Here is a 26,775-nt window from a genome sequence, read left to right on the forward strand (position 1 = left end):
GTTTCTTTTGAAACATCCCCGTCACGAGGTGTTAATTCTGAGACACAGCTCAGACCACGGCTATAAATAGCCGCAGAGAGCCAGCACTTCCCTGCTAATCGCCGCAGGCCGGGGCCCGAGGGAACGGGCGGCAACCACGCCACGGCGGTAGGTAGCCGAGCTGCTTTACCTCAGCCTCGACAACTCAGGGCCGGGACAGGAGACGAGGAGGAGGCGGGGCGAGGAAGACAGGAGAGAATGAGGAGGACGTCGGGCGAGGAAGGCAAGCCGCGGGCGGCTGCCTCAGGGAAGCCGCGCTCGCCACAGCCTCCTGCCCCACACCGACCCCAGTCGTCGTCCCCCCCCCAGTTCCCGGCACTGAACATGGCAGCGGCGACGCGCTCCCCACTTCCCTGCCGCCGCTCCCCCTCAGCCGGCTCCCGCCCCGCGCACGCGCACCCACCGCGCGCGTCCTTTCCACACCCCCCCCCGCCCCCCCCCCCCCGCCGCAACCCTGCGTTCGCCCCAAGGTCACGTGGCGCCCGGGGCGAGGCGGGACCCGCGCCGCTGAGGTGGCGCGCGCGCCGCCCGCCCGCCCACTCCCCACCCGCGGCGGCGCGTCCCCGCCCGCGCGCCGACGTGCACGCGCTGCACCAACGGCCGCCGCTTGGCGCAGTTCGCGTCCAGCCCGGCGCGGCGCGTCCCGGCTCCCTTCTGCCCCCCGCCTCCCCCCGCCCCGCCGCCGTTCTCTGGCTCTTCCCCCGCCATTCATCCGCCCGCCCGTCCGTCCCTCCTCGGCTGGCGGCGGGCCCCGCCGGGCCTCGCTGGAGGTAAGGGAGAAGGGGAGCCGGGGTGGGGAGGGGGCGCGCCCGGGGGCGGGGTGTCGGCCTGTGTGAGGAGAAGTGAGGGGATGGGGGGGGAGGCCGAGCGAGCCAGGACGGCTGCGGGGAAAGGTGGGCGGCGGAGGGCCTGCCCCGGCCTCGCTCCCATTCCCGGAGAGGGCTCCGAGAACCCGGCGGGGGGGAAGAGGGAGCATCCCCCTTCTCATCCTCTCCCCTGGCTGACAGGTGTGGGTGCTGTCACCCTGCCCGGCCCCCTGGAGCTGCCTGCCAGCCGTGCTGGTGACATGAAGGCGGCGTGCCCCTTGTGAAACGTCGGCTTTTCTGGCTCCGCTTTGGCGGTGCGACTCTTGAAACGTTCAAAATCGCGATAGGTGCCTTGCTGCCCCCGAGCTCCGTGCGTTTTACGGATTTGCGTTTCTTAAACTCGGGCTGTTAACTTGCCTACCTGCCGGGCACTTCTCCTTTGGGTTGGTTTTTGTTGTGTTTTTTTGTTGTTGTTGGGGTTTTTTTTCTATTTATCCTTCCTAGTGCAGGCTGTATGAAGCGTTAATCACTAGAAGTATGCTGTCTGCATTTTTTGGTGTATGTGTTTTGAGTTTTTGCCAAGTGCACGTCTAAATTAATTTGTGTGAACTGCATTTTTCCTCTTGTTAAGTGATTACTGAGTACATGTAGCAGACATCAATGATGTTTAATAGAGCAAGACAATATGCCGTGTAAACTCGTGCATTTCCAGCCAACAAAGTGATGTCATAAATATACCTGTGTTTTGGCTGCACCTTGTATGTGCACATCGTCTGATTACTTTTTTCTTTTGCAAACAAAATTCCATTGTTGTTACGAGAGACAATTTCTTAGCCATATGCCATAATGGTATATGGTATTATTTAGGATACCATCAGAGGAGAAAATGATAGACAATCCTACAGAACTCAGTTGTTTGGTGGTTGTTTGGTTTTGTTTTTTTTATACTTTATAATAGCATTTCTTAAGACAATTTTGAATACTGAACTCCTTATGTTTGCAAAATATATTGGAAGAGGAAAATGTGGAGTTATACACATTTTAAGAATGTACAGATATTCATTAGAATAAAAAATAGTAAGTCACGATATGCCTTCACTTTGTGTTAGTGAAAGTGTGGGTATGTCAGTAATTCAGTGTATACCTAATCATTGTTGGTGTACGTACTAGGCAACTAGCTCTATCCAGGGCCATCAGTTGTTTCTTCTCTCCTAGCTCCTGCTATAGGTTTTTTTGCAGCCCAGAACATACAAGAATGTAAACAATTTTGCCATCTCCTACAAAAGTCAAGGATGATGTATTTTCTTGAGTAAAGTAAGGAAATGATCTGTGAGGTGCTCTGTAAAAACATATTACTATTATGTAATAGAATATTAAACTGATAAGCTGAAGTTAAAAAGTTTCTAAATGAACTCAGCATGTCAGGAACTTCGAATGAAATGCTGTTTTATCTGGTATTATTCTTAATTACAGTAGGAATAACTAGATAGTGATGAAAGGCTCTTGTAAGCAATTATAGCATTAATTTTTAAGCTCATAGTACAACTTTTCAGTTAAGTGTATCAAAATGTTTAGGTTTTTTGATGGCATGTAAAAGAGGTGTGTTTGAAGTTGTCTTATTCTTAGTACTTAACGTTTTGGTTTGTTACAAAATTAAGCTTAGTTCTTTGTTATTATTTACTTGGAAGACATGTAAAATGTTCCAGTTTTGCAGTGCAGAGAACTTTTTGTTCTTTCTCCCTACTTCCAACATTTCTTTCCACTAATGTAAAGTCATGATCAATTATGGGGAAATATAAACTGCACTTGCTGCACTTGACACCTCCTTATGTATCTTGAGGCCCAGAATAGCCCTTCTTTGCATTGCATCATACTGCCCAGAGAACATGCAATCTAGATCAGAAAAAGCTGAAAGGATTTTGTTCAAAGCCACATTGGGAACATCTACAGGTTAAATTAGTTGCATTTGTTGCCCTCTTCCTGGAAGGTGCTCACATGGTTATACTCCAGATCACAATACATCTTAAGTGCAAGACCACAGCATTTGCAAATACGTTGTGTGTAACTGTCTGAAAAGGGATGAAAGGACACCTTCTGGTGTGAGGTTTGGTGTTGCATGTTATGTGGATCCATAGTGAAAAAGCTTTCAGGCTTACACGAAACAGTGGGTGATGTGTTTGTGATCAAATTCAGGTCTAAAGCATACGCATTAGATGTCTTCATCCCATACTGGGCAAATTCTGAGAACATAACTTTGTATCCCAGTGATTTTTGCATCTGGCAGTGCTGATCAGGAGTGCTTTCTTTATGAACCTTTGATCTCATTGAAGCTGCTTTTTAAGATTCTGCAGTAACACAAACATGTCATCTCTGTAAATATCTCACTGTTATATAGGTAAGCAGAGATTATTTTTTTAAACTGGTAATTAAAATTACTCTCTTAATGTAATTTTAATGTTTCACTTAAAAATGAGTTTTTATTTTGCCTAGCTGCTATCTCATCTTGGTTGTTACAAACAATCCAGTATGTACTAACATTAGAGCTTACATTTCAGTTTGTGCAGGCACGCTGATTCAATATGAAACTGTCATGCCAAGTCAAGCAAGGTTGTCTTTGTGTTTGAGTTTAAGCGTACTTGAGGGGGATTTATTTTTTTTTTAATTTTGATAGAAATTTCTTTTTTTCTTATGTATATATTTCAAGGGAGTTTCCAAGTAAAGGATGCTAGCTTCCTCTTCCTATTTATTTTGTTGTTATCAGTTTCTTTCAGCTTTGCAGTAATGTAATTTGTCATTAACTGCCAGAAATTGTCTGAGTCACTCTTTTCCCAAAACTAAGGGACAATTCCGTATTGCTGCTGTCTGTAGGGATAAGAATTATAATTGAGGAGCCGGCTCATTTATTTATCCAAAGTGCTTAAGTTTGATACCAGAAATGTAAAGATGCAAAGTAATAACAGAAAAGTCTCCAGTGTACTAGGTGACATTTTTGTGTTGGTCTACGTGGCTGAAGCCAGCACATGCTAAGTCAGTCTTAGGCCAAGTCTTTAGGTTTACTTGTCTTTTTTTAGACTGCATAACTGCCTCCTCATGTGCTGCTTCTGGATTGATGGTTATGAAAGGCCTTTTAAAGGAAATGCGTAAAGGATTCTTTGCAAAATTCTTTCAAAGAAGTGCTTCCAGTAATGAATTGTGGCTGAGATTCCATTAGAAATGCAAGTAGCTGTCTCTCACTTGGCTAACAATAGAATTTAGTTTGTGGTGGAACTGAAATACAAAGACTTAAAAAAAAAAAAATAAAATTACTTAGTGGTGACTTAAAGCTGTTCATTCTCCAAATCAAATGTGTGCATGTTAACACAAACGAGAAATCTGCGAGGCTGCTTTACAGGTTTGTCATGTCCCATATAGACAGTGCAGACATGCTATTGTGTGCTAAGGATGAACAGATACATCCCTCAGACAAATGTATGATCTCTGTGTTCATTAAAACTCAATAATGCAAGTAGATGGTGTTTGGTGAATGAGTAAGCATGTGCTACTTTGCTCAACTATATCTAATTTTCCCGGTCCCAGTATCTCATGCTATGAATACCTTTGTGTGAGAATTCTCTAAGACTAGCATTTTTACCCAATTTTGTAATGAAATAGCTAGGTCTTACATGCAAATGAAATTTATGGAGGCTCTTCTATTTTGGTACATGCTCATCAGTTCAACAGTATGGAGAGTCTATCAAGTAAAAAAAGTTTTCTTGTTTATATACACTATATTTAAAACTTTTTGGGTATTCCATGTATGTGTTTCTCAGAATAAGTATATTTCTGCTCTTTCTTGTCAACCTGAAGATATGTACTAGTCTCAGATCTTATATTAGTGTGTCCATTCTAAAGGTAATCAAACCACTAATATATCAGGATGCATTTCATGCTTAAATACATGAGACTGTTCTTCTGCTTTGACTTTTGAATCCTGGAAGGTTGTAAGAAAATAAAAATACGCCTGAGGCAGATCAGTGCCTGGAAAGAAATCTTTTTAAATGCAGAAAATAGAAAGATAAGGGATTGCTCATTAGGGAAATGCTTAGTGCTTTATAGAAACATACAGGAAAAGCTTCATCTGTTTTCTCTAATCTCATGTAAAAATGAGATAGATGGAATTTCTATTCAGAAACTTTGGTTTCTGTGGTATGTGTCTGGAAAGAAGTTCAACCGAGGATGATGTGGCTGTAGAAGAGCCTGTGCTGCTGGAAGTAGGTATGTCAAGAGTGGCAGGCACTTGTGTGGGATATGCCCGTGCAGGTTCCAAAGGGCTGTGCTCTTGGATTAGCCAGTTACCTCTTTTCAGTACTCTTGAAAGAAGTTAAGGTCTTCACGTACATAAGATAACGTAAGCTTTTGATTGAACTGATCATTTTAACAGTAAAACTCACTTTATGGACTTCTAAAGTATTGTTCTCACTGAAGTTCCTTTGCAAACAGAAAAAAGGTAATTTGCTAAAAAAAAAAGAAAATGTTCAGATTAATACACTGGAATCAGATGATTCATAGTAGATCATACAGATATAACTGTTTACATGTTACAAAAGGGCCAAGTCCAAGTAAACTGCGCGTTTCCTGTCTTACTATCTTTTTTTTTTCCTTAGAGATAAAAAGAATACTTAAGCTGCACGCAAAAATATTCTCATTTGAATGGCTCTTGACTCAACCTGACAGGAGATCTTGAAGATACTGAATTTGCTGTTTTGTATCATAGATGGAAAACTAGACATTTGATTTTACTGTTTTTTAACCCCAAGTTTAGTGGGCAATGCATTGCTTTTGTATCACTGGTATTTCTCTAACATCTATTAACTCTTTGGATTCTTGTACCGTACTGTTATTACTGGTGATAGTCTTTTTTCATTATTTTTATTTTTTGGACTGCTGGGAATGGTGGGTGAAAGCAGGTAATGCTGCCTTTAGTCTTCAGCATTTCCGAGCAAAACTTGATTTTTAGCTGCATGTAACTCTGCTAGAATGGAACATTCCAAGTTATATATTAGCTGCCTTCGGCCTCTATATGGAAAATTTTAGCAACTGTATTCGTTTTTTATAAGAAGTGAAACTTGACAGTATGTTTCCACTCTACTAGAGGAAAAACTTTAGCTGTTTTCTCTTAGAAAAATTCTCTGAGGCAGATGGTCTTCATTCAGTATGTCTTCTGTTATTCATGTGTAAATTTACTTTAATTTGGCAAAGTTATTAGCCTTTGAATTAGGTTTAAAAGTCCATAATGAGGATGGATAGACTTTTGCAGTTAAAAGTAACAAACATGCTGTACTGAATGTATTTTATCACAAGAAGGAACGAGCAGAACTGTATTTCCAGTTTCAATAAGCAGATGCTTCAGACCAGGGCTAGGATCAAGAATTTGAGCACAGGGAAGTGTTTTCAGTCCCAGCCTGATTTTTGTAATCTCTATTGGAGAATTGGTAACTTTTCCATTTTGTTTGCACCTGATAGACAAAGTGTAAAAAGTGCACACAAAAAAAGAAGTGGAGGGGAATTTAGGAACTGAATTAGAGGCCTGGGGAGAACGGATCTTTTCCAATGTCAGGATAGGGTGTGAGAACTGAGAACTGGGGTGCTTAAGTCTTAGTTGATAGTAAGTAAAAGTGATTTGGGGCAGGATGAGGTGAAGGAGACGTACGGGACATGAACAAAGGTTGTCTTGTATTTGCTGTATCTGTTAGGATATGTTAATTAGAGGAGATTTTGTCTCATTCATTCGTCTCAGCAAATTTATCCTGAAGTCTGAGTGAATTGTGATTGTACTAATAGAAGCTCGTGTCTATAGGATTTCTGCTTCCTTCCTTCCAGAATTTAGAATGACAAGTACTTATGAAAGCCGGGGAAAAGGCCTGGAGCTGTGTTCTGGCCACACTTGTTCTACAGTTCCTATATAGTACAATCAAATCACTTATACGTAATTTTCACAGGCAATCAGGCTTTTTTTATTTTTGTAGTGACCATCTGGGATATGTAAATCTGATTAGCAGCTACAAATGTAGCCTATGGAAGCAGTGTTTTGAATATGCAAAGAGGTAAAAAATGGAGGGAAACTCTGCAAAGTCAAGTTTTAACTGTGCTAAAACCCCCTATATTTTTAATTCCTAATGTCCTGGCCTGGGTTTTCCATTGCGTATGTGAAAAAAAAAAAATAATACTACATCTCTGGGATGCTGTAAAACTAAATGAATGCAATCAAATATATGATAAAGGTTACTGTAGAAAAGTACCATTTAAAAATGGAATCATACTTCCCATCAGGGATTTTGACTAATGAGCCATGGGATAAAATGTGTGGACTCAGGAAGAACAGAGGGGGGAAAAAAGAACATAGAATGATGACTGATCTTTGTCAGGAGTATTAACTTGCGTGAGGCTAGTGGGAAAACTCATATGTGCTTTCTGAGGCTAAACCACAGTAAAATCCACTCACACCAAAGACCTGGATTAAAGTTGCATGAAAAACATTGCTTCTAATACTTTCCAAATTTGGGGTATTTGCTTTTCAACACTAAAGCTAATTTTCCTGTATAAATTGTAAGTAAATAGCATAGTACTTAAACTTACTCAGAGGGAATTATATTTTATTTACCTTATTAATATTGAGAAATGAAAGACAAGGAGGCTTACTAAACGTGCAAAGCTTATTACCTGTCTAAAATCTTACCTTACTGCCTGTGCAGTGAACCCAATTGTATGGGTGTTCTAGAAAGGCTGTCTTCTAAAACACTTTTAGAAGCTTTGGAGAAAATAATGTCAATCTGAAATACTGAACAATAGTGAAATAGAATAGATGTAACAGAAAGTTATACAGAAAAAAAATAACATAAAGCTAGGTCAAAAGTGTTTGAAAAGAAGCACTGGCTTACAAAGTTGGCTCCATTCTGCTCATAAGTGTGTGTGGTTTACTGTGTTTTAATGTAACACACGATAAAGGAATGATGAACAAGCAGAGGAGAACTGAGTTGTCTAGTAGTTCTTAATATCCTATAAAAATACTTGTCATGTCTGCTAACAAAACAAGTGGCTTTTCCTGTGAAGAGCCACATTAAATACAAACCTACTCAGTGTATAGGAAAGGGCTTGGAGATGGTAGCAGTTTATTGCAACCTTACTGCAGATGTGGTAATCCAACACTCAATTTAGGAGTTTGTCATCAAGACTGATTTAGTTTTCACCTTGAGTGTAGTTCATTAATTATTTTGGAAACCTAAAAGCCATTTGGCTGTATGCAATAATGTGATTCATTGTACTTGCACCAGAGTCCAATGCATAAAATTACGAAATTTACAGGAGAATGGAGTGAAAGTGGTAGTAGGATCCTAGATTATTTTTTAGTTTGTAATTCAAGAAGTAGTCCTCCACATTCTTCTGTAGGAGAGGCAAAGCAACACTGTGCGGGTGAGGAAGAGATGCATGCGTTTAAGGTAGCGAGGGAATGGGTGGAGGGAATGTTAATGGTCCTCAGAGAATGTCTTTCCCACTCAGGGGTAGAATTGTTTCCTTGTGCTGCTATACTTCCTCAGTTATTTCACCTATCCGTGATACTATTTAGAGAAGTAATGACACTTCAAAATTCCTCAGATCAAAAAATTCTTACTCTCTGTCATGGAGCTAGGTATACAATAAGCTTTTATGTGTTGTCCACATACCGAAATTATACTGCTTTTACAATTTAAAGTTTAAAGAAAGTAGGAAAACTTCCACAGGACAACAGTGTTTATTTTGGTATGCATTGGTTTTGTATGATTTAGTATTAACTTGACACCAGGTCAGTTTTCTCTTTACTACTATAATGCAATTTCAAAAAGGGGGGAAAATAGCCCACAAATACCAGACCCTGAAATGTCATCAAATTTGTCCTATAAAATGTCACCAGCTAGCCCAGTGAAACCATCGGCAGAGGGAGCAGGCACATGGAGCAGTGGTAGGCATTCTTGAATTAGGTGTGCAGCAGGCTGAACTAGGACTTTGAATGCTGCTACGGGCGGTGGAGTTGCAACAGTGGGTGAAAAGTCTCCAAGTGAGCTAATGTAGGCTTTGCTTAAGAATCATTAACTAAATCCCTGTTTCTTTTCGTGGGAGCTTCAGTTGAAGTCATGTGACCTGATGTAAAACAACATCATTGCCTATCAGTGCAAACATATGGCAAAGTCTGCCCATGTTATTACTTATCTCAAAGAGTGCAAGGGGGCTGTGACATTTCAAGCAAAGCCTATTGGTGAGGGAGTTTCTATGTGAGCCTTCTTAAAGAAGCGCTTCCTTTTTAATCATAATATTGCGTGGGAAAGCATACCAAACACTTTTCTCTAAGAGACCAGAAGATTTACATAATTCTTCTGCTTCTATGGAAAGAGAAGAAATGCTGATACAACATTCTGTTATGGCTGTAAGCTTTGCATTTACCTGTACTGTGGAAAGTTAGTTTCCTGTTTTCTGAGATGCATTTCTCAGAACAGGATGATTTTGAAGATGACTTCAATAGAAGTGGTGTTGCTGCCCATGAAAGGGTTCCTTCTGGAATCTTGGTGAGTTTGACTGATTTATTGCTGAGTACGGGTATATAATTTACTATAGCATGGTTAAAATATCTAAAAATTGACTGCCTGTATTTACTAATACGTGGAAGCCTTAACTAGGCATTCAACAGACTGACTTTGTTTTTCATTTTTTTCTGTAAGTGCTCTGTGCAGTACTAGGAGCAATCTTAAACCCCAGTTCCAATCTTTACTTAGGAGCAAAGATATTTTTGTTTGTTCATTTTTGCTGAGTAGACAGTGGTCCTGTTTCACATGGTTGGTTTTTCCCCCCAATCTTTTCAGGGTACAAAATAGAAGCTAGTAAAATACTTGTAGAAGATTTTCTCTGGTTAAGGAAAGCTCCTGCCTCATAAATACATATACGTGCAAATATAGGCAAGATGAGATAAATTGAGAGAAGCCATAGCTATGCATGCTTTCTTATTTTGTTTTTCTACCCAATCTCTTAAAACAAATACTTCTTTACTGTTTACATCATGTAGTGTTAGACTATCTTTTAATCCTCTAAATGAATCTCAAAATAAATGGGATGTATAAATATCTACTCTCCTGTAAGGTAAGATCTACATTTAAGTAACTTTTTTTTTGCAGTGACAGTTAAAATATATGCCCTCTAAAGCTGTATCTTTCTAGATACAATTGCTTCTCTAGGCAATCTGATAGCTTGCCTTTGAGTAACTTGTACTCTGCTTTTTCTGTTGTTGAACTGGGCGTTTGTAGTGTTCATGTTCATAGGGGTGCACCTGTATAAAAGGTGTTGGCTTTAAGAACACAAAAATCACGCTGTTTACTTTTACTAAAAAAGTACTCCAAATGCACAGGAAATTTGTGGACAGCCTTCTGATTATGTCTTGCACTTGTATATGGATAATACTGAATAACATAAAATTATTCAGGAAAACATGTTGGTTTTGTAGCAGCAAAATAACATCTTTGTTAATAGTACATAGATATAATTCCTATCCACAAACCTCCCGCTCATGTTATGCTAGTGTAAGCATTTCCTGGTGATGAGTTTTGAAAATTTGTCTATCACATAGAACATGTTAGATACTTAATCTGAGCTGCAGTGCTGTTTAATCATTATTTCTGAGGATCATTCTATTCCTCACTGCTCTAACATGAGCAAGTCAACCAACATGGATGGGTTTAATTTTAGTTTAACTGATTTGAGTATTTTGTAGGTGGAGGCACAAAATTTTATTTTTAGTTCTTGAACTTCCAGAGTAGATACTGTCTTTTCCTATATTGTATTTGCTGTTACACTCTCTCTTAAAAAAAAAAAAAAAGAAGCAGCAGTTTAAGTTTCTGCCTTTTGCAGTGTAATGGCTTCTTGCCAGAAAGAAATCTTTTTTATGATATAGGACAGAGAGATTCTTTCCCCACTCCAATTACACTTGCACTTAGCTTAGTAGTATTAATATATTCAGCTATAAGAATTTTTGCATAAACTTTCAAAAATCAGTCTATCTATGACTCAAGAGACATAAAGTGTTTTTCTGCTATGAGACCTTAGGTATTGATAGCCTTTAAATTTCCTATCCTAGAAGACTAAGTAGTGGTGAGCTACATTAACTTCAGCTTTTATACGGAGTTCTGGAATTTGACTGCATCAGGTAATGTATACTCTGGGTATCAAAATAAATAAAAGTTTAAAGCTAAACAGTATTGTGAAATATTGCTGCATTGCCCTTTCTTAGCTTGTCTTGTCCATCACACTTCTGTCTTGAATTGCAGAACTGGAGATTGGTGTGTTTTTTAGGTTCTTATAGCAGGTTATGAAGGCATACTGCTCTTTGCTTTTCTCTGCTTTCAGGACAATGACATCTAACAAACGTTTACTAAGCACGAAATAGAGTGTTACTGAGGAAACACTTTGTTTTACCAGTTATTCTGTGATCAGGCTATTTCTATCACATCTGCAAGAATTAACACAGTAACATTTTATGCTGTTCCTCTATATAGTCAGGTTCAATAGTGCTCACCACAAGTTTTCCAACAATATACAATAAAACTTAAAGCAAAAAAGAAACTCACACAAAATTTTAAATTCTCCTAAGTGAGGTTCTATTGACATTTGAGATTAATTAAATATCTCATGTTTCTCAGGTATGTAGTGACACTTTATTTCTATCTGATTATTCACTTGCTACAGTTTGAACCTTCTTAAATAACACGTTTATCTTACAAAGCGAACTGTTATGTTAAAAGCTGAACTGCAGCTTGGTAAGCAATGATATAAATTAGTTTCTGATGTACAAGTTTGTTTACTTACAATGTACAAAACAATGTTTACGTTAAGACTTCGATCATAAAAAGCTTCTTTCCTTATAAACATTGTTTTTAATACTCAATAGGTTCAAAAGTTCATAGCTTTTTCACACATAAGAGGATACTCTGTTTATGTATGATCATAAAAGTGGCTGTGCTGTGAGCTACAGAAGTATAACAGATCTGTAAAAGAGAGAACTTTTACTACAGGAAAGCAAGAATATATGTAAAATAGGTGGGTCTTGTGGGTTTTTTGGTGATTTTCTGTGCCTAAGCAAGGTCAGGGAGCATGTATATGAGGAAAACTAGATTATTTATCAACTGAACTCAATTCTTACCAGTTGGTGTGAAATACTGATCTTTTAAACAGTTGCTACATTTAAGTTGCTACTTAAATGATAGAGAATTCATTGCTAATGTGCATTTCTCAAGTCCTATTCACTGAAATGAAATATATGGAAAGGAGACTCTATTAAGGACTTATATTCCTGATTGTGACAAACATTTCTTTTAACAAATTCAGTCTCCGTGGTGACAAGAAACCAACTATTCTTTGCAAGCCAATACCATAGACTCCTCTTGGAAGCAGCCAAGGTATAGCCATGAATGATAATGACTATGTGTTCGAGATTTTTTCCTAAGACTAAGAATTAAGATTGACTGTCACTGTAGTGGAAGACTAATTGCTTAAACAGTAGAGCAGAGATATTGCTACCTTTCCGTCTTGGGTTACAGTTCCATGAGATGCATCAAATATCTCACTTGTCAAAAGGAAGATGTTCAGTTCCCTGCCCTAGCCTTTTATTTTTCTAGCCCTCTGGTGCTGCTGTCTGTCTTGTGACTCTCTGGTGTTTGTCATGTTCTTCTTTGAGAGCTAATCTAATTTACTAACCCACTGAAACAAACAACAACAAAAAATGGGTAGACTTCTGCCAGTTGTGTTAGTGAGCTAAAATCAGCTTATTAAGAGGGTCAGATGAGGAAGGGTTGAAGTGAGACCTCCCCTTTTTACGAAGAGTGAGCTATGACTTCATTAGCAGGCAGTCAATTTTATAGTTGTACATGAACCTACTTAGAGATGAAATTGAATTTTATTAATCACTAATGTTGATAGGGAGTCCGTTCTACTAATCTCATTAGTCACTCAATGACAGTCTGTTCTTTTTGTCTTCATCAACCATATTGTACAAAAGCTACGGGAGAAAATTCTCTAGTATGTTACCTTGTGTAGTAATTCTGTGGATAATTTCAAAGCAGTTTTAAATCTGTATTGGAAATCCCCCATCTTTCTTTTTAAGTCTTGTGGAGAAGAAAGTTTTTTATTTTTTTTTTCAAAAATCTAAATATGATCAGGTAATGTATGTTAGGCTTGAGAAGCCTGAGACAGAGAAAAATACTTCTGTAGCTGCTCTAAATCTGTGAAAGTAATTTTAGATTTCTTGCATGTTTACAATTGTAATGGTACTGTTAGATGTTACAGAAGAAGCTTCCTTTTGAATGAATGCATTATACCCTGTGTTACGGTGAGGAAGACTTTGAAGGCTCAGAACAGAAGCAATTCATAAAGTACCTAGATCATGAAAACACTATCTAAACTCTTGTTTAGAGCCATTAAGAAAAAATGCTAAACCTTGTTCAGAGGCTAATAAAAATAGATTAGTAAATAGACAAATTCACTGTAGACTTTTTTTTTGGTAGAAATATTATTCCAAAATAGAATTTTTACAATTTAAGCCCTGTTATGTGTTCAGTGTTGTTGTTTACTTGTTTGCAGCGGCTCTTTGTTCTCCCAAATACTACCCCTAACTTTAGAGGCATGCAATTGCTTGGATATATTTGAAGTGAGCTTGTAGCAGTCTTTAGGGTGGGATGCGGGAGAGGGCAGAATGAGGAAGGCTTGCAGTGAGTTTTCTAGTAGAACACCTTCATGGTTTTCCCTTCTCATTCTATTAAAGCTCAAATGTTCAGAGAAATCTTTGGACTCCTATTTCTTGTTGGCAGTCATAGTTCACATTTTAGTCTGAAAGACTTGCAGTCATTCAAAATTCATTCATTAACTTAAGTATTTTTAATAGGTCACACATCAGACAGAATGTTCCATACGTGATGCTATGCGTCCTTTGTTTATCTTTGTATTTCTTGTTTCTTTCCAGTTTGGCTATAGCATGTGTATGTCTTCCTTTCCTTGTATTCTGTCCTGAACTCACCACTCTCATCTAGTAAGATTTCTTCACCTAGACAACATACTGTTCTTTTTCAGTTTTCTGATGTCAGGAGTATGAACAAACACAAAAAACTGTAAAATATTTGTTTTCTCTGGACTGAAACTTGTGGAACCTGTGGAAAGTAGTTAGTGGGTAATTCTTTACACTTAATATATTGCATGAGCACGTAAACTTGGTAAGACTTGCTTTTCACATATGAAAATGTAGTATTTGGAATTTAGTGTGTATCCTTTAGGTGTAATTTCTGTGGAAATAATGATTGTTAGCTAGTAAGTTATCTGCTCATGGACAAGAAGTGTGTTCAGGACAAGGTCATGTTGCTAGGTTCATTGTGTATTCACAGAGCAAACTTTACTTCAGTAGCTGTTTTAAATATAGGTACCTACAAGTTTCAATAAGCTCTTTAGAGAAGTATCCATTTTAACCATAGGTGATACTTACTGTAGTTTTATTTAATCAAAAGTTACTGGGAGAGTCTCAGTAACTTTGAATATCTGGCATCACCTACCACAGGTGGAAGTCTTGCTTGCCTCAAGTTTTAACTTCTGAAGGTCAATGTCAGTGTTTTTCAAGAAAGGTTTTTACAAGCTCATGATGTTTGTGTTGCAAGAGATTTTAGTACTTGTTTCATGGCAAATAAATTCACTGGTGTTGCACTTTCCTTATATAGGAAGAAAACTGGATTTCTTTCATATTTGTTTTCCCCACACTTGTTCTCAAACTCCTCTGTCTCCCATTAGATCTTTTGATAATTTCTTTAATGTGACTCTGCCATTTTTAAAATATAGAGCTGTAAAGGAAGAGTTACATGAGGTACACTATACATAACTTTTTCTGACTTAAGATTTTTTTTGTATCCTTACGTACAGTTATCTCCATTTTCAATAGAGGATAAGTTGTATTAAATAGGCAGTCTTCAGAGAATGAATTTGTCTCTAGCTTATCTGAGTAGTTAAGCATCACTTGAATCTAGGCTTTGGGCTTTAAAAATTACATGCTTCAAAATTTACTTTAAAATATTTAAATAATTGTATGTTCAAGTTAATAAGCTATTAAGAGTAGGTTTTATAACTCTGGAGACTGTTAGTAATGTATTAATTGGCTCAAAATTCTGTTGACTCTTGAAGGCATTTGTGTAAAGCCTGTTAAAATAATCAGCGTAATTGATAAATGACATTGCACATCTGTTTAGATGTTTTTAAAAAAAATTTTTTAAAAGAACTTTTTATGTTTTTAAAATGTATTTACTTTTTTTTTTTCTTCCTCTCCCTTAGTCTCAGACTATGAACTACGTAGGACAACTTGCAGGACAAGTCCTGGTTACTGTGAAGGAGCTGTACAAAGGCATTAATCAGGCAACCCTTTCAGGATGCATTGATGTCATTGTGGTCCGGCAACAAGATGGTACATACCAGTGTTCTCCTTTTCATGTCCGATTTGGGAAGCTTGGTGTATTGCGCTCTAAAGAAAAAGTGGTAAGTTCAGAAAGTGGGCCAAAACATAGTTTTGAATACCAATGCATTCCCTTTTTTCCCTCTCTTCCTTCCTTCCCCAGCTCCCCCCCTCCCCCATACCCAGTTAGCAGTCTGGTGTGGTACAGAACAGTTTCTCATATATGCTGTACAGAGGGATAGTTTTGGAATGCAAAACAGAACTTCCTGTGGTAATCTAAGGACTCTGGAAAAAAAAACACTGTGAAAGAAACGCTTTGACAGCTATGCAAAAAGAATAATACAAACATGCAGATTTCACAGTCTTAAAATATTTACATGGCTATTTATTTACTTGTTTAAGTAAGCTGGCAAAGACATGCTTAATGCCATTTAACTGATCCCTGATGTTGCAAGCAACTATTTTTGGAATGTCTGGAGGATAAATGGAGCATGTCTGAAGGGTTGGTGACCTATCATAAATATTACTCCTTGTTATCTCTCTTCAAGGTTGATATGCTGTAGAAAATGCAATTAAGCAGGACTGAAGCTTCATTCACTTGTGGGCATATTTGAAAGAAAACCTGGTACAATTACCTACCCAGCCAGTCTGAGCCTGCGACGCTACCAGAGTGGATTGTTCTGCCATCACCTTTCCGTAGACTTTAGTAATTACACCTAGGGAGTGAGCTTGGGTTGTAAATTTGACTTAAAAAACGGACCTATTGTGGGAGACTTTACGTTGCAGTCAGTAGGGAGTAGTGTGTGTGTATGGGAGTATTGCCAGTGGGTGTGCTACCAAAGGATGGATTGATTTAAACAGATCATAAAACCTCAGGATTATGTGCTGCTTTTCTAAGAAGTGAAAGGATGCCGCGGGCAACTACCTCCATCTTTATATTTTGGTTGTAAAAGGAGAATAAAGTGCAACTAAGAGACCAGTTATGTTAGGGCATTTTTTTGTTAATGGTCATACTGGGAATTGCATGCATTAAAGTTATAAGTTAATCATAGTAACACAGGCTAGCAACAGTTTTCTTGTTTGATGTTTTTGTTTTGATTTCACACTTGCTAATGTTTTTCTTAATGAGCACACTGATGACAAAAAGTTGGTTTTTCCTAAACAGTTCTGCAACAGATTATGTTACAGTTTTTCAGCAAGGTACAAGAGAGGTGGTATAGCTGTACTTTTTCTAATGTCTAAGATACAACAAGAGTGATCTGAAACTTGAGCTTGCTACATGTCTTTAATTACACTTCTGAGAAGGTGAACCAAATTTGAGAGGATTTCAGCTCCTGGGTACCTCTAAAGAACTGTTGAATAGTAGAAACATCTATTTTTGCTACCCGCTGTACTAGGCTGTACATATTGGATATCTCATAGCAATTACAATATTTAACTTTGTCTCCCTTTGATCGAAATGTCTAAACTATATTTAACCTGAAATGCCACTAGCATTTTCTACAGTAAGGCAGGTCCACTGTGTTTCTATCTGACATGTATTAAATTATTTCTAATTAGCTAGGCTAAATGCATATATACAGATACTGTTAGATAAGCAGATTTACTGAAAAATAAGATAATATTATCTGAATATTGAAGATATTTTCTTTGGAAAAATTTGGGATGGAACTTAACTGGATGCCCAAGATTTCACAAAGAGGAGGAAGTAAAATAGTTGTATCTTGGTTTTGAAAAGACATTTGTTTTTTTTTTTTCTTTTATTTCATACATGTGGGGAAGGATAATCTCTCCCTCCTGTGCAATGTAATCTAAGTTAATGTACCTCCTTATGACAATATAAAACATTCTTCCACTGAGGAAAGCACTATGGTTGCAGAAGGGTAGTGGTCCTGTGTCGTATCGCCATAAATTTGGGAGCAGGAAAATCTGAAAAAAACATTAACTGAGTTGCAGAAATAATTGTGGCAAATCTGTATCCCATTGAAACAAACTCTGCCTTCAGGAAGATTCCAGTTTGTTGCCTTGAACTTCTGGTATTCAGGACTTGTATTCATACTAGGCCCAAGTTTAGGTTGAGCTTTAAGCATATGAACATAAATAGTCTCAATCATTCATCTTTCTTCCAGGAAATAAAGACTGTATCAGTTACTATTATTTATGCTTCTAGCTCTCCAGATCAGTTGAACAAGATTCAGTCTTCAGATGTTTTGTTGGTTTTTTGTTTGTTTTTTTCTCAATTTGTGTTGTAGGTGTTAGGCTCTCTGCTAGGAGCATGATGTGTTTTGCAGGTTAACAAAATAAAGATCATTATTATAACAGACTTCCTTCAGAAAGCAGAGGGAGGAGAAAGATACGTGATTATACAATGGAACGAAGTTTACTCTCAGAGTGAAGTGGGCCTTGAGATTCATCCTGTGATGGATTATTTACATTAAATTGTCTCTTTCCACAGATCGATATAGAAATTAATGGCGATGCTGTTGATCTTCATATGAAACTGGGTGACAATGGAGAAGCTTTCTTTGTACAAGAAACTGAGGAGGAAAATGTAAGGGGCTTTGTGCTTCATGATGGCTACAATGCAGTATTATCAGAGTAATGCGTTAAAAATGCTTAATACAGTGTTGACAATATTGTAACTTTTATGAAAGCTGTGTTTTCTGTGACTGGATCTTAACATCACTTTCATGTGCTGCCAAGATGCTTGGTGTTTTGAACAATTCTGCTACCAATGATAAAAAATAACTAACTCTTTTTTTTTATTAGAGCTTTATTTGAAAGATTTGTTGAATTATTTTTTTACTTTGTTTCTTGTTGACTGCAGTTATACAGATTGCAGTGTCTTATAATAATTTTTTGCCTTGAGAACTTACAGCTTGTGTTACTGACCTCTGTACTAATAAAGACTGTCTATATTGGTATATTTTTAATTTGTCTTAAAATTGTGAAAAACTGTGCTAAAAATTGTATCTTTGAAACTTTCTCCAGTTAACAGTAACTTCAACTTGAGAATTCTTCTTTTATTCTAATATAGTAATTAATTTCCCAAGAACCTATTGCAGGTGGAAGTCTCTGAAAAAGAGAAATAATAGTTCATTTTTAGTCTGATATCCTAAGGATATGGGACCTATGTAATCATAATATTTGTCAGTCCCAAGCTTTGTCTTTGATCACTTTTTAATCTGGCGGCATTTTTCATCAAGGCAGAAGGAAAGAAGTTCTACATACAAAGTGCCAAACGGTTTAATGAAAGTAGTCGGTTAGAGGAGAGAGAAAAAACTTTGTCTCAGTGAAGTAAAAGATGAAGTGTTCATTTCCTGTTGCTTTTAGTAATCAGAGTCTTTCAAGGAAATGAGCTTGATCCACTTTGTGAGGGATTGGTTGGAGGAAGCTCTCACTTTGAAAGGAGTTAAATATTATTTAAAGTGGAAGGAGAAAATAAGCATTAAGACCCTAAATGGTAACTTGGAGTAGGGATTCATGACACTTAAGAGAAATGAAGGCTGGATTCTGTTTTAGCATATACCATGATTAAATTCAAAACTGAAAGCAGTTTTTTATAGCAGTAGACTGTGTCAGCCATTGATGGGAACTGATCAGTCTTTAGACTTTCTGAAAGGGTGATAACCACTACCTTTATCCCCAGTATGATGTTTTAAAGAAGCTGTTGCACTTGCTTAGTATATCTTAATTTATAACAAGAATGCCTTATCTGTATATAATGTGTTCTGGAAAGCGGTAGTTCATGCTGAAACTATAGATTGAGTTAGCTACAAAGCAGAGAACTAAGTTATTTTTAGTGCTCTTAGACATTTTTTTTTTTCTCTCAGTATTTCTGCTACTGATGAACGTGACTTTGTGGTCACCTCTTGAAGCTATGCTTAAGGTATAAATGATAAAGCTCTCATCGAGTTCTTGGTGTATTCAGAAAGGTTCTTCCAAGCGGTCAGTCTTTGCTGTTTTCACACCTCGATGTTTAAAAGTAAAACCACATCCTGCAATTCATGTGAACCAGGACTATTATAATATAACTTTCAGGCATCATTTTTCAGCCAGTTTTCTTTTAACTTTTCTTCTGTTTTTTTGGGTTTTTTTTTTTGTTTTGTTTTTGAAATTCTGTCTTGTTATTATGGATTATTTATTACTAATTTTATAGAATATTCACTTTATTTTAGGTGCTATAATTTTATGTGGAGGTTTTTCACAATGCAAAATCTGTGTGTCATTAGTGCTGTATAGGGCTGTGTTTTGTTCTCCTTTCTCCACTTTGCTTTATAACCAGTGGAACAAAACTTGGTCTCTAACTCTTAACTCAATGGAAAAATTGAATTTGATATTAAAAAGTAGCAGTTCAGACTTTGAACACATCAAAAGTAGTATCATTGCTCTGGCTGTTTCTAATCACAGTGTAGTTCTTGACTAATCTTCTGCATAAAAGTTCTGTAAAATAACAGTCATCTTGTATTTATATTCTTAGCACAAAATTGAGCCCATAACTTTTTTCTCCCTGCTCTGTAAATTCTCTTCTACTTTTGTTCCACTTTGTCTCTATCCTGTCACAGTGTGTTTCTTTCAGTCTAGGTGTCAGTATTTTTAAGTTTCTTGTTATGATGTAAACAAACACCAGGCAGTTGATTGCTAAAGCTTTTCCTTCATTTGAATTGTTCCTTCCAAGGGCAGTGAGTTGTAATTAATTGAGAGTTGTTTGTTGGTTTTACCGTGAGTAAATCATAGTTGAGTTTTTCTTTTTGAAAGATACTTTACATAAATAGTGTCTGACATGGATGACAAGACTGAATGCACCCTCACCAATTTTGCAGATAACACTGAACTGGGAGGAGAGGTAGACAGGCCAGAAAAAGAGCCACCATGTAGAGCCAACTTGACAGGCTGGGAGACTGGACCAACAAGATTCGCGCAATATTTAACTAAGATATCTGTGAAGTCCTGCATCTAGGTTGGAAGAATCCCACACAGCAGTTTGGGCTGGGGTCTGACTGGATGAAATGCATCTCTGCTGTAGAGGCCGTCAGCGTGCCCTGGCAGCAGTGAAGGCAAACATATCCTAGGCAGCATCAGCAGGAGTACAGCCAGCAGATGGAGGGCTGTGGGATTGTCCCACTCAACTTCATACTTGTTAGGCCAAACCTGGAACACAGTTCTGCTCCACCAAGTTCTGGTCTCCCAAGTTCAGGAGAGAAAATTGGAAGGAGTCTAGTGGAGAGCCTCCAAGATCATCAGTGGTTTGGAGAAGTTGACATAGGAAGAAAGATTGCTGGAATTGACTGTGTTCAGCCTAGAGAAGAGAAGACTCGGGGATCTAACCACAGTCTTTCAACACCTACAAGGTAGTTATAGAGTAGAGGGAGGCACTCTCTTCACAATGATGCCTGGTGATAAGGCAAGGGGCAAAGGACACAAGGGGGAAATTCCATCTGGGTATAAGAAAAATTCTTCACTATGAGAACAGTGTAACACAGGAATAGGCTGCCCAGAGAAGAGGTAAGCTCTCCCTTACTGGGAGTACTCAACATTTGGCTTGACAGGCCCTGGATAACCTGGCCCTAAGGCCCTGCTTTCAACAGAAGATTGGACCAGATGATTTCCAGATGTCCCTTCCAACCTATACCTTTCTATGAATCTGTTTCAAAATTAATAGACAGCAGAGGATTTAATTAGCCTATTTTTCTCAACACATTTACTAAGCCTGGATAGAACTGGTGTGCTCAAGGGCAGATAATTTCAAAAGCATTCCACTAACTGGGTATTTGTTCTGTTTAGCTAGCAAAATCAGTTGTATATGTCTGAAACTGTAAGAATACTAACATTCATTTTTCTGAACTTGGGTAATCCTTCTCGTGAACTTGGTTCCTTTCTGGATATCAGACTCGTACTGCTGAACTATTGTATGGTTTTTTGTCTAAATATAGATGCAAGGATTAAGCTGTGGCTGACCACTATTCTGAATGTACGAAACAAAGTAAAAAAATTAGTCTGTTATTTTCTTTTTTTTAAAATTTTTTTTTTTTTTTTTGCTTAGGAAAAAGTTCCTGCATATTTGGCAACATCTCCAATACCCACTGAAGACCAGTTTTTTAAAGACACTGACAATCACTTGAAATCAGAAGAAAATGAGAGGACATGTGCAAACTCGGAAATTCCACACCCTGTGGAAACGGAGACTGTATTCACCCCAGGTTCTGTGAAAAAGAAAAAAAGAAGAAGAAAGAAATACAAACAAGATAGCAGGAAGGAAGATCAAATCTCCTCCCCTGGAACAGAAGAGATTTTTGAAATGGAAATAAGCTCAGATGATGAAAAAAGTGTTCAGCCCCTAAGGTAAACTGTCAAATACTTGGTGACTGCTTTCACTGAACATCTAAAAGGTGACTTGTACCTTTTCTCTATGCAAGTAATCCATAAGTTTCAATAGGCTATGGGTAGGCTTTTCCTTGCACAAACAAAACCCCAAACCATTATCTTCCACATCTTTACAGAATCCTTCAAGTTTTGCCATTTTGTTATGAACATGAAATCAAATTAAGCCCATTCTGGTGTAGAAGCATTGTCATGATCTATTGTGAGTCTTGAGGAAAAAGTTTAACTGTAATTTCTTTAATAAATCAGAGGGGTCTTCTAGTTGTTTGGTAACCTCCGTATAAACTGCACTGTCGAATGCCTGTAGTACACCACGTCTGAATTTGACTTCTCTATAAATTGAAGTTTACTTTGGTAACTGAAAAATACAAAAATTAATGCTCCTTCGCATTAGTAAAGAGAATTCTTTACATGTGTAGTCATAAAGCAGGGGGGGAATCAGTCTTGTATTTTGAAGTGGATAAACTACTAGTAAAGTGGAGCTGGCGGTACAGTGGTAGCACATACTAATAAGCTGAAGAAGCTTATATGAGTAATAGCTTTTCTTCTATGACTATAATCTTTCCTATCAAGTATCTTAATGTTTATAATCCAGGAGAGGCCTACTCATCTGTTTTCTGTGGAAGTTTCTTAGGCTGTTTAACAAAAGAAGTGGACTTAGTTTTTAGACAAAGCTAGCTGCTACATTGGGTAGCAATACTGTTAAATGTAGTACTGTCTGAATAAATTGAAGATCTGGTCTGGGAATTGGAAGAATGTTTTGGTGTAAGAGACTAAAGTATAACCGAAAAACCTCCTTCAGTGTGGGTCTTCAAGGGAGTCTCAAATTTAATAAGTACTGGTCAAAAATGTTAGTGCCACCAGAAAAACATGAATATCTTAAAAACATGAATCTGTTATCACACCTGTGACCAATAACACACAACAAACAAAATTTGATTTTTAAAGTGTTTTCTAGAATGTCTGTGGCTTTCTTAGTTCATTTGCCTTAGTTTTTCACTGTCATATGTCAACAAATTGTCATTTAGATAGTCACTGCTCAGTTAAAGTCTGGGAATTGGCATGTTGTTTGGCTTGGGATTTTTCCTTTTCTCCTTTTTTCCACTTTAAGAAAAGCAAGATCCTTGTTCTGTCTTCAGTGTGAGAGTATTAAGATAACAATAACCACCAAAAATAAGAACAACCATCAAGTACAGAAAGACAGAAAATATAAGCCAAGAATTGTTTTTTCTTTATTTAACAAATTATTATAAATGTATGAAGAATTTAGGCACGTCGTGCCAGTAATGGCTGTTTTCATCCAGTATTTAGAATTCGTATTGCTATTGTAGCAATTATCTTCATTTGACTAGAGATGAATAAAAACTTGTAGGTTTGACTGAAGTGTCAAGTGTTTAGTCATAGCTGAACCATTGTGTTCATGTGAGCATGATGTTTCCGTAAAGGTTACTCTAGTTTGCCGGGGGGAGGAGGGGGTTGTACGCTTTACAGTGAAAGACTGAAAAGGCTTTTTATTTGTAAACCACGTTTTTTTTATATATATATAAACAGAAACAGCAGTAGAAAAGCATTCTCAGTCAGAGAAGAGTGCTAACGATGTGAAAGGCAAATTTTGTTAAAGAATGCTGGTTTGTTGTGAATAGCAATTAAATGCAGGACTGAAATATACATTGTAGTAATGGAAGGCCAGAGACAGTAGGTTTGCGGCTACATGTCTGTGTGTGAAGTTCATATATGGTTGTTCCAGCGACTGACCAAGGCAGGAAATAAAGTGCCTTGCAATAGACAATACACTGTTTTCTTCCTTGCTAAAGAGATAGTTCTGAAAAAATGTTCATAAGCTTTCCTTTCACATCCTGTGGGGATGTAAGGTAATATCAACAGATTTGGTTTGTTTTGGGTTGTTTTTTTTTTTTTTTTGTAGTTATAAATGCATGGCTCTTGGGGGAAGGGAGGGGATTAAAAAAAAGAAACAGAAACTTAACTAGCTGTTATTAGACATAGCTTCAGATTTCAAAGTGAAACTGGGAAAAGGAAGGCTGGTTTTCCAACAGGAAGGTCAAAAATTCAGCCACAGGTACCAGTCTTATCTAGTTCTATTCTTATAAAATGAAAAACAAGCTGTTTCCTGTTCCTTGGGAAAATCCATTTCCAATTGTTTATACAGCATTTTTAAAAATATTCCCTTTGGCTTTTTTAGCGATGATTTAGATATGTTAGTAGTGCTTGACTTACCTAAAATAATACCAGGAGGACTGAGATGTACACTCAGAGAACATTGTTGCTCTACTGCTAATAGTGTTAAAGAGTTAAAGTAGTTATCTGTCTCTAAAAATCTTACATATTTGTTTTATGTATTTATTTAGACCATGTATAAAGTGGATAAGAATGAGGAAAAAATAGTAGCACTGTTTATAAATGTTGCAAAATAAATAGCTTAGAATTGATAGTGCAACTCAAAGTTGATGCATACTGATTTTTCCCTCCTACTTTCAGTAATCTTTGACCACACACATTTTGATTTTTAACCTTCAAATTTATCCACTTATGGATGAAATTTGATTTGGTTTTATTTTTGGATGCTTCATATGAACCCATTTGGTTGCTAATTCCCAGTGAGTTAGCACTCAGTAGTATCTAGTATCAATATCAACTAGTATCAATAATACTTTTTTCCTCTTTTGGACATACTTAGCACTGGATACAGACAAAGATAGTATGAAACATATTTCTATCACAGTTAGCTTGGTTTATGAATGCAAAGGATGTACATTCTCTGCAGCTCTCAAGTCAAGCTGTTACCATCATGTTTCATCATAATAATAATTCTGAATGAGAAGTGGAGTTATTAAGACATTTTTAACGTTCAATATTTAACATAGTCTAGTCTTCCAAATGAAAGCCTTCTACAAATGAGGTAGATCACTGTAACTGCGTAGGGTCTATTGGTCTCTATTGAGTAAGCATGTAAATTCTAAATATTTATGTATTTTAATAGGTAATGTTAAAATATTTTCTCCATCCATAAGAGAAATTAGTGTTAGCATTCCAAAAGAAGTCCAGTGCAACCATGCTGCTAATGGAAGAAAAATGGCGTTTTCTTTTTTCTTTCATAATAATGGCTTAAAGTGATTTGTATTGTGTTTTATACCTAAATTCCAGGCTTATCTTCCTTGTATTCTATCCACTGTGTAGCCATGATGCCCCTGATCTAACCTCAAAACTGTTGTATCCTGAGAACAGCTATTTATTCAATTAAATTCAGAAAGCTGGAAAAAGATCTGAAGTACTTATGATGGAAATATTTAAAAGGGACTTCTGTGTAAAATACAATGCCTGCCTGCTCAATGGGTCATACTGTTCGTTGGGTTTTGTTGTTTGGGTTTGGGGTTTTTTTTTTGTTATAGATACTGAGTAGAGTTCCCAGTGCAAAACAAACCCCGCTGCTCAGAAAGTACAGTACTTCTAGCTACTTGTTGTAGTTCATAAATTCATGGGTAGATTGTGGGGCTGGTACCTACCCCTGTTTTCTTACTGGTTTTAATTTGTGAAATGTGCAATCATAAAGTGCATTGCCAAAACTCCCTTTTCTATTTAACTTTTTCAGTTTTTCTAGGGTTTACATAGTGAAGGTTATGTGTAAATATCTGTGTTCATCTTTGGGTTTTGATTAATATTAGCTGTCTGTATAAAATGATATAACTTATGTTGTTGTGACTTCTTTAATATTAAACTTAGTATGTGCCAAGAGTAGTAGATTTTTAAACTTACAGTATTTTCAAGTATTAATAATTGGTTTTATATACATTTTAAGTTATGTAAAGATGTGTTGCAAACAGTGAATTCTTCAAGCTATACAATTCTTTCTTTTAATCTTGGATTTTTAATAACATATAAGTAACTTTTCTAACTGAATTAGTAATGTGGATATCTTATAGCTGACTTAACGTCCCATGTATCTCCACAGAGGATCCTCAAATTCATCACCAAAGGGTGAAGAGCAAAAAGAATCTTTGATTTATCACTCAAAGGATCATTACCCTCTATCTGATGGAGACTGGTCCCCTCTGGAGAAGTAAGTCACTTTGTAATGTCATCATATGTATAATGGTGAATAATTATTAAAGAATTATTATGCATTTTTATTCATTTTTTCCCCTGATCTGTCAAACTATCAAACGTACCTAACTTCTGATGTCAGATGCTGCATTTGATACTTACTTGGAACTTTCCTCTCCATTTTATGTATTACACAAAATTTTTGTCTTTTTTCTTTTTTTTTTTTTCTTTCCCCCCTCAAGTGGAAAAAAATCTTCCTTACTAAGATTCACTATTAAAGAAAGAACATACAGTTAATAAGATTTCCTTAGGTTGAGATGGGTATGTAAACTGAATACAGTCCCTATGGTTCACCCTAGCATAAGCAACACTTGATATGCCACGAAGCAGAAGTGTCGTATATGTAAATTAGAATTTGCCAGGTGAAATAATATAAATTACTTGAGGTAAAGCTAGGTCCTCAGCTTGAATCATATTCCGCTTCAGAACAGAGGATTTGCCCATTACTGGAATGCTAACCCAGAGGTACCAGAAACAGTATCAGTTGATTATGGATTCTTACAAATGACGTAATACAGATCACCAGTCAGTTTTCAGTTATAGTGACGAGGGGACTTTTGTTCATATGTTCAAGCTCTTCAGTTTCTGATGATCATGGTATTACATTCCTCTTGCATTTGGTTTCAAGGTTTTTCAGGGCACGCCCTTTGGATTTCACCACTCTAACATCAATCTCTATTTGCATAAGAAAGCACTCTGTCCATATGTGGTATCACTTGAGGTAAATTTCATACTTTTCCCGAACATTAGGCATAGGGAAGGGCATGTATATAGCACATAGATTGCTGAGCAGTATCTTGATTCATCTTAACTCTTTGAGCGTCTAGTTTTACTGCTTTTCAGTTTGGCTGAGGACCGTACTCTGTTCTTCTGTGTCAGTAGATGGTAGAGCAGAATAGAAGAGAGCGCTTCAGAAAATACTTTTTGAGGTGCATATAATCTCTCTGCTTTGGG

The 26,775-nt window shown here is 37.3% G+C and overlaps 1 protein-coding gene across 7 annotated transcripts in view; it reads left to right on the forward strand.

Annotated features, from left to right (window-relative positions):
* The first annotated feature begins 205 nt into the window (after positions 1-205).
* Positions 206-26,775, forward strand: part of LPIN2 (lipin 2) — a 42,909-nt gene continuing 16,339 nt past the window's right edge. For 4 of the 7 annotated variants that reach the window (XR_012585713.1, XM_074576776.1, XM_074576772.1 and 1 more), the window contains exons 1-5: positions 8,789-9,421; positions 15,204-15,404; positions 17,777-17,872; positions 21,365-21,663; positions 25,670-25,777. Coding sequence is in view for 6 of the 7 variants with exons in the window: in XM_074576776.1 (XP_074432877.1) it covers positions 9,335-9,421; positions 15,204-15,404; positions 17,777-17,872; positions 21,365-21,663; positions 25,670-25,777 (791 nt within the window). In the remaining variant the exon portion in view is untranslated. Of the gene's footprint in view, positions 810-8,788; positions 9,422-10,985; positions 11,050-15,203; positions 15,405-17,776; positions 17,873-19,160; positions 19,211-21,364; positions 21,664-25,669; positions 25,778-26,775 lie in introns of those variants that run through there. The other 3 variants (XM_074576773.1, XM_074576775.1, XM_074576778.1) reach the window with 3 other exon arrangements.

Source organism: Larus michahellis, chromosome 2 (assembly GCF_964199755.1).
Source record: "Larus michahellis chromosome 2, bLarMic1.1, whole genome shotgun sequence".
Classification (NCBI taxonomy): Eukaryota; Metazoa; Chordata; class Aves; order Charadriiformes; family Laridae; genus Larus; species Larus michahellis.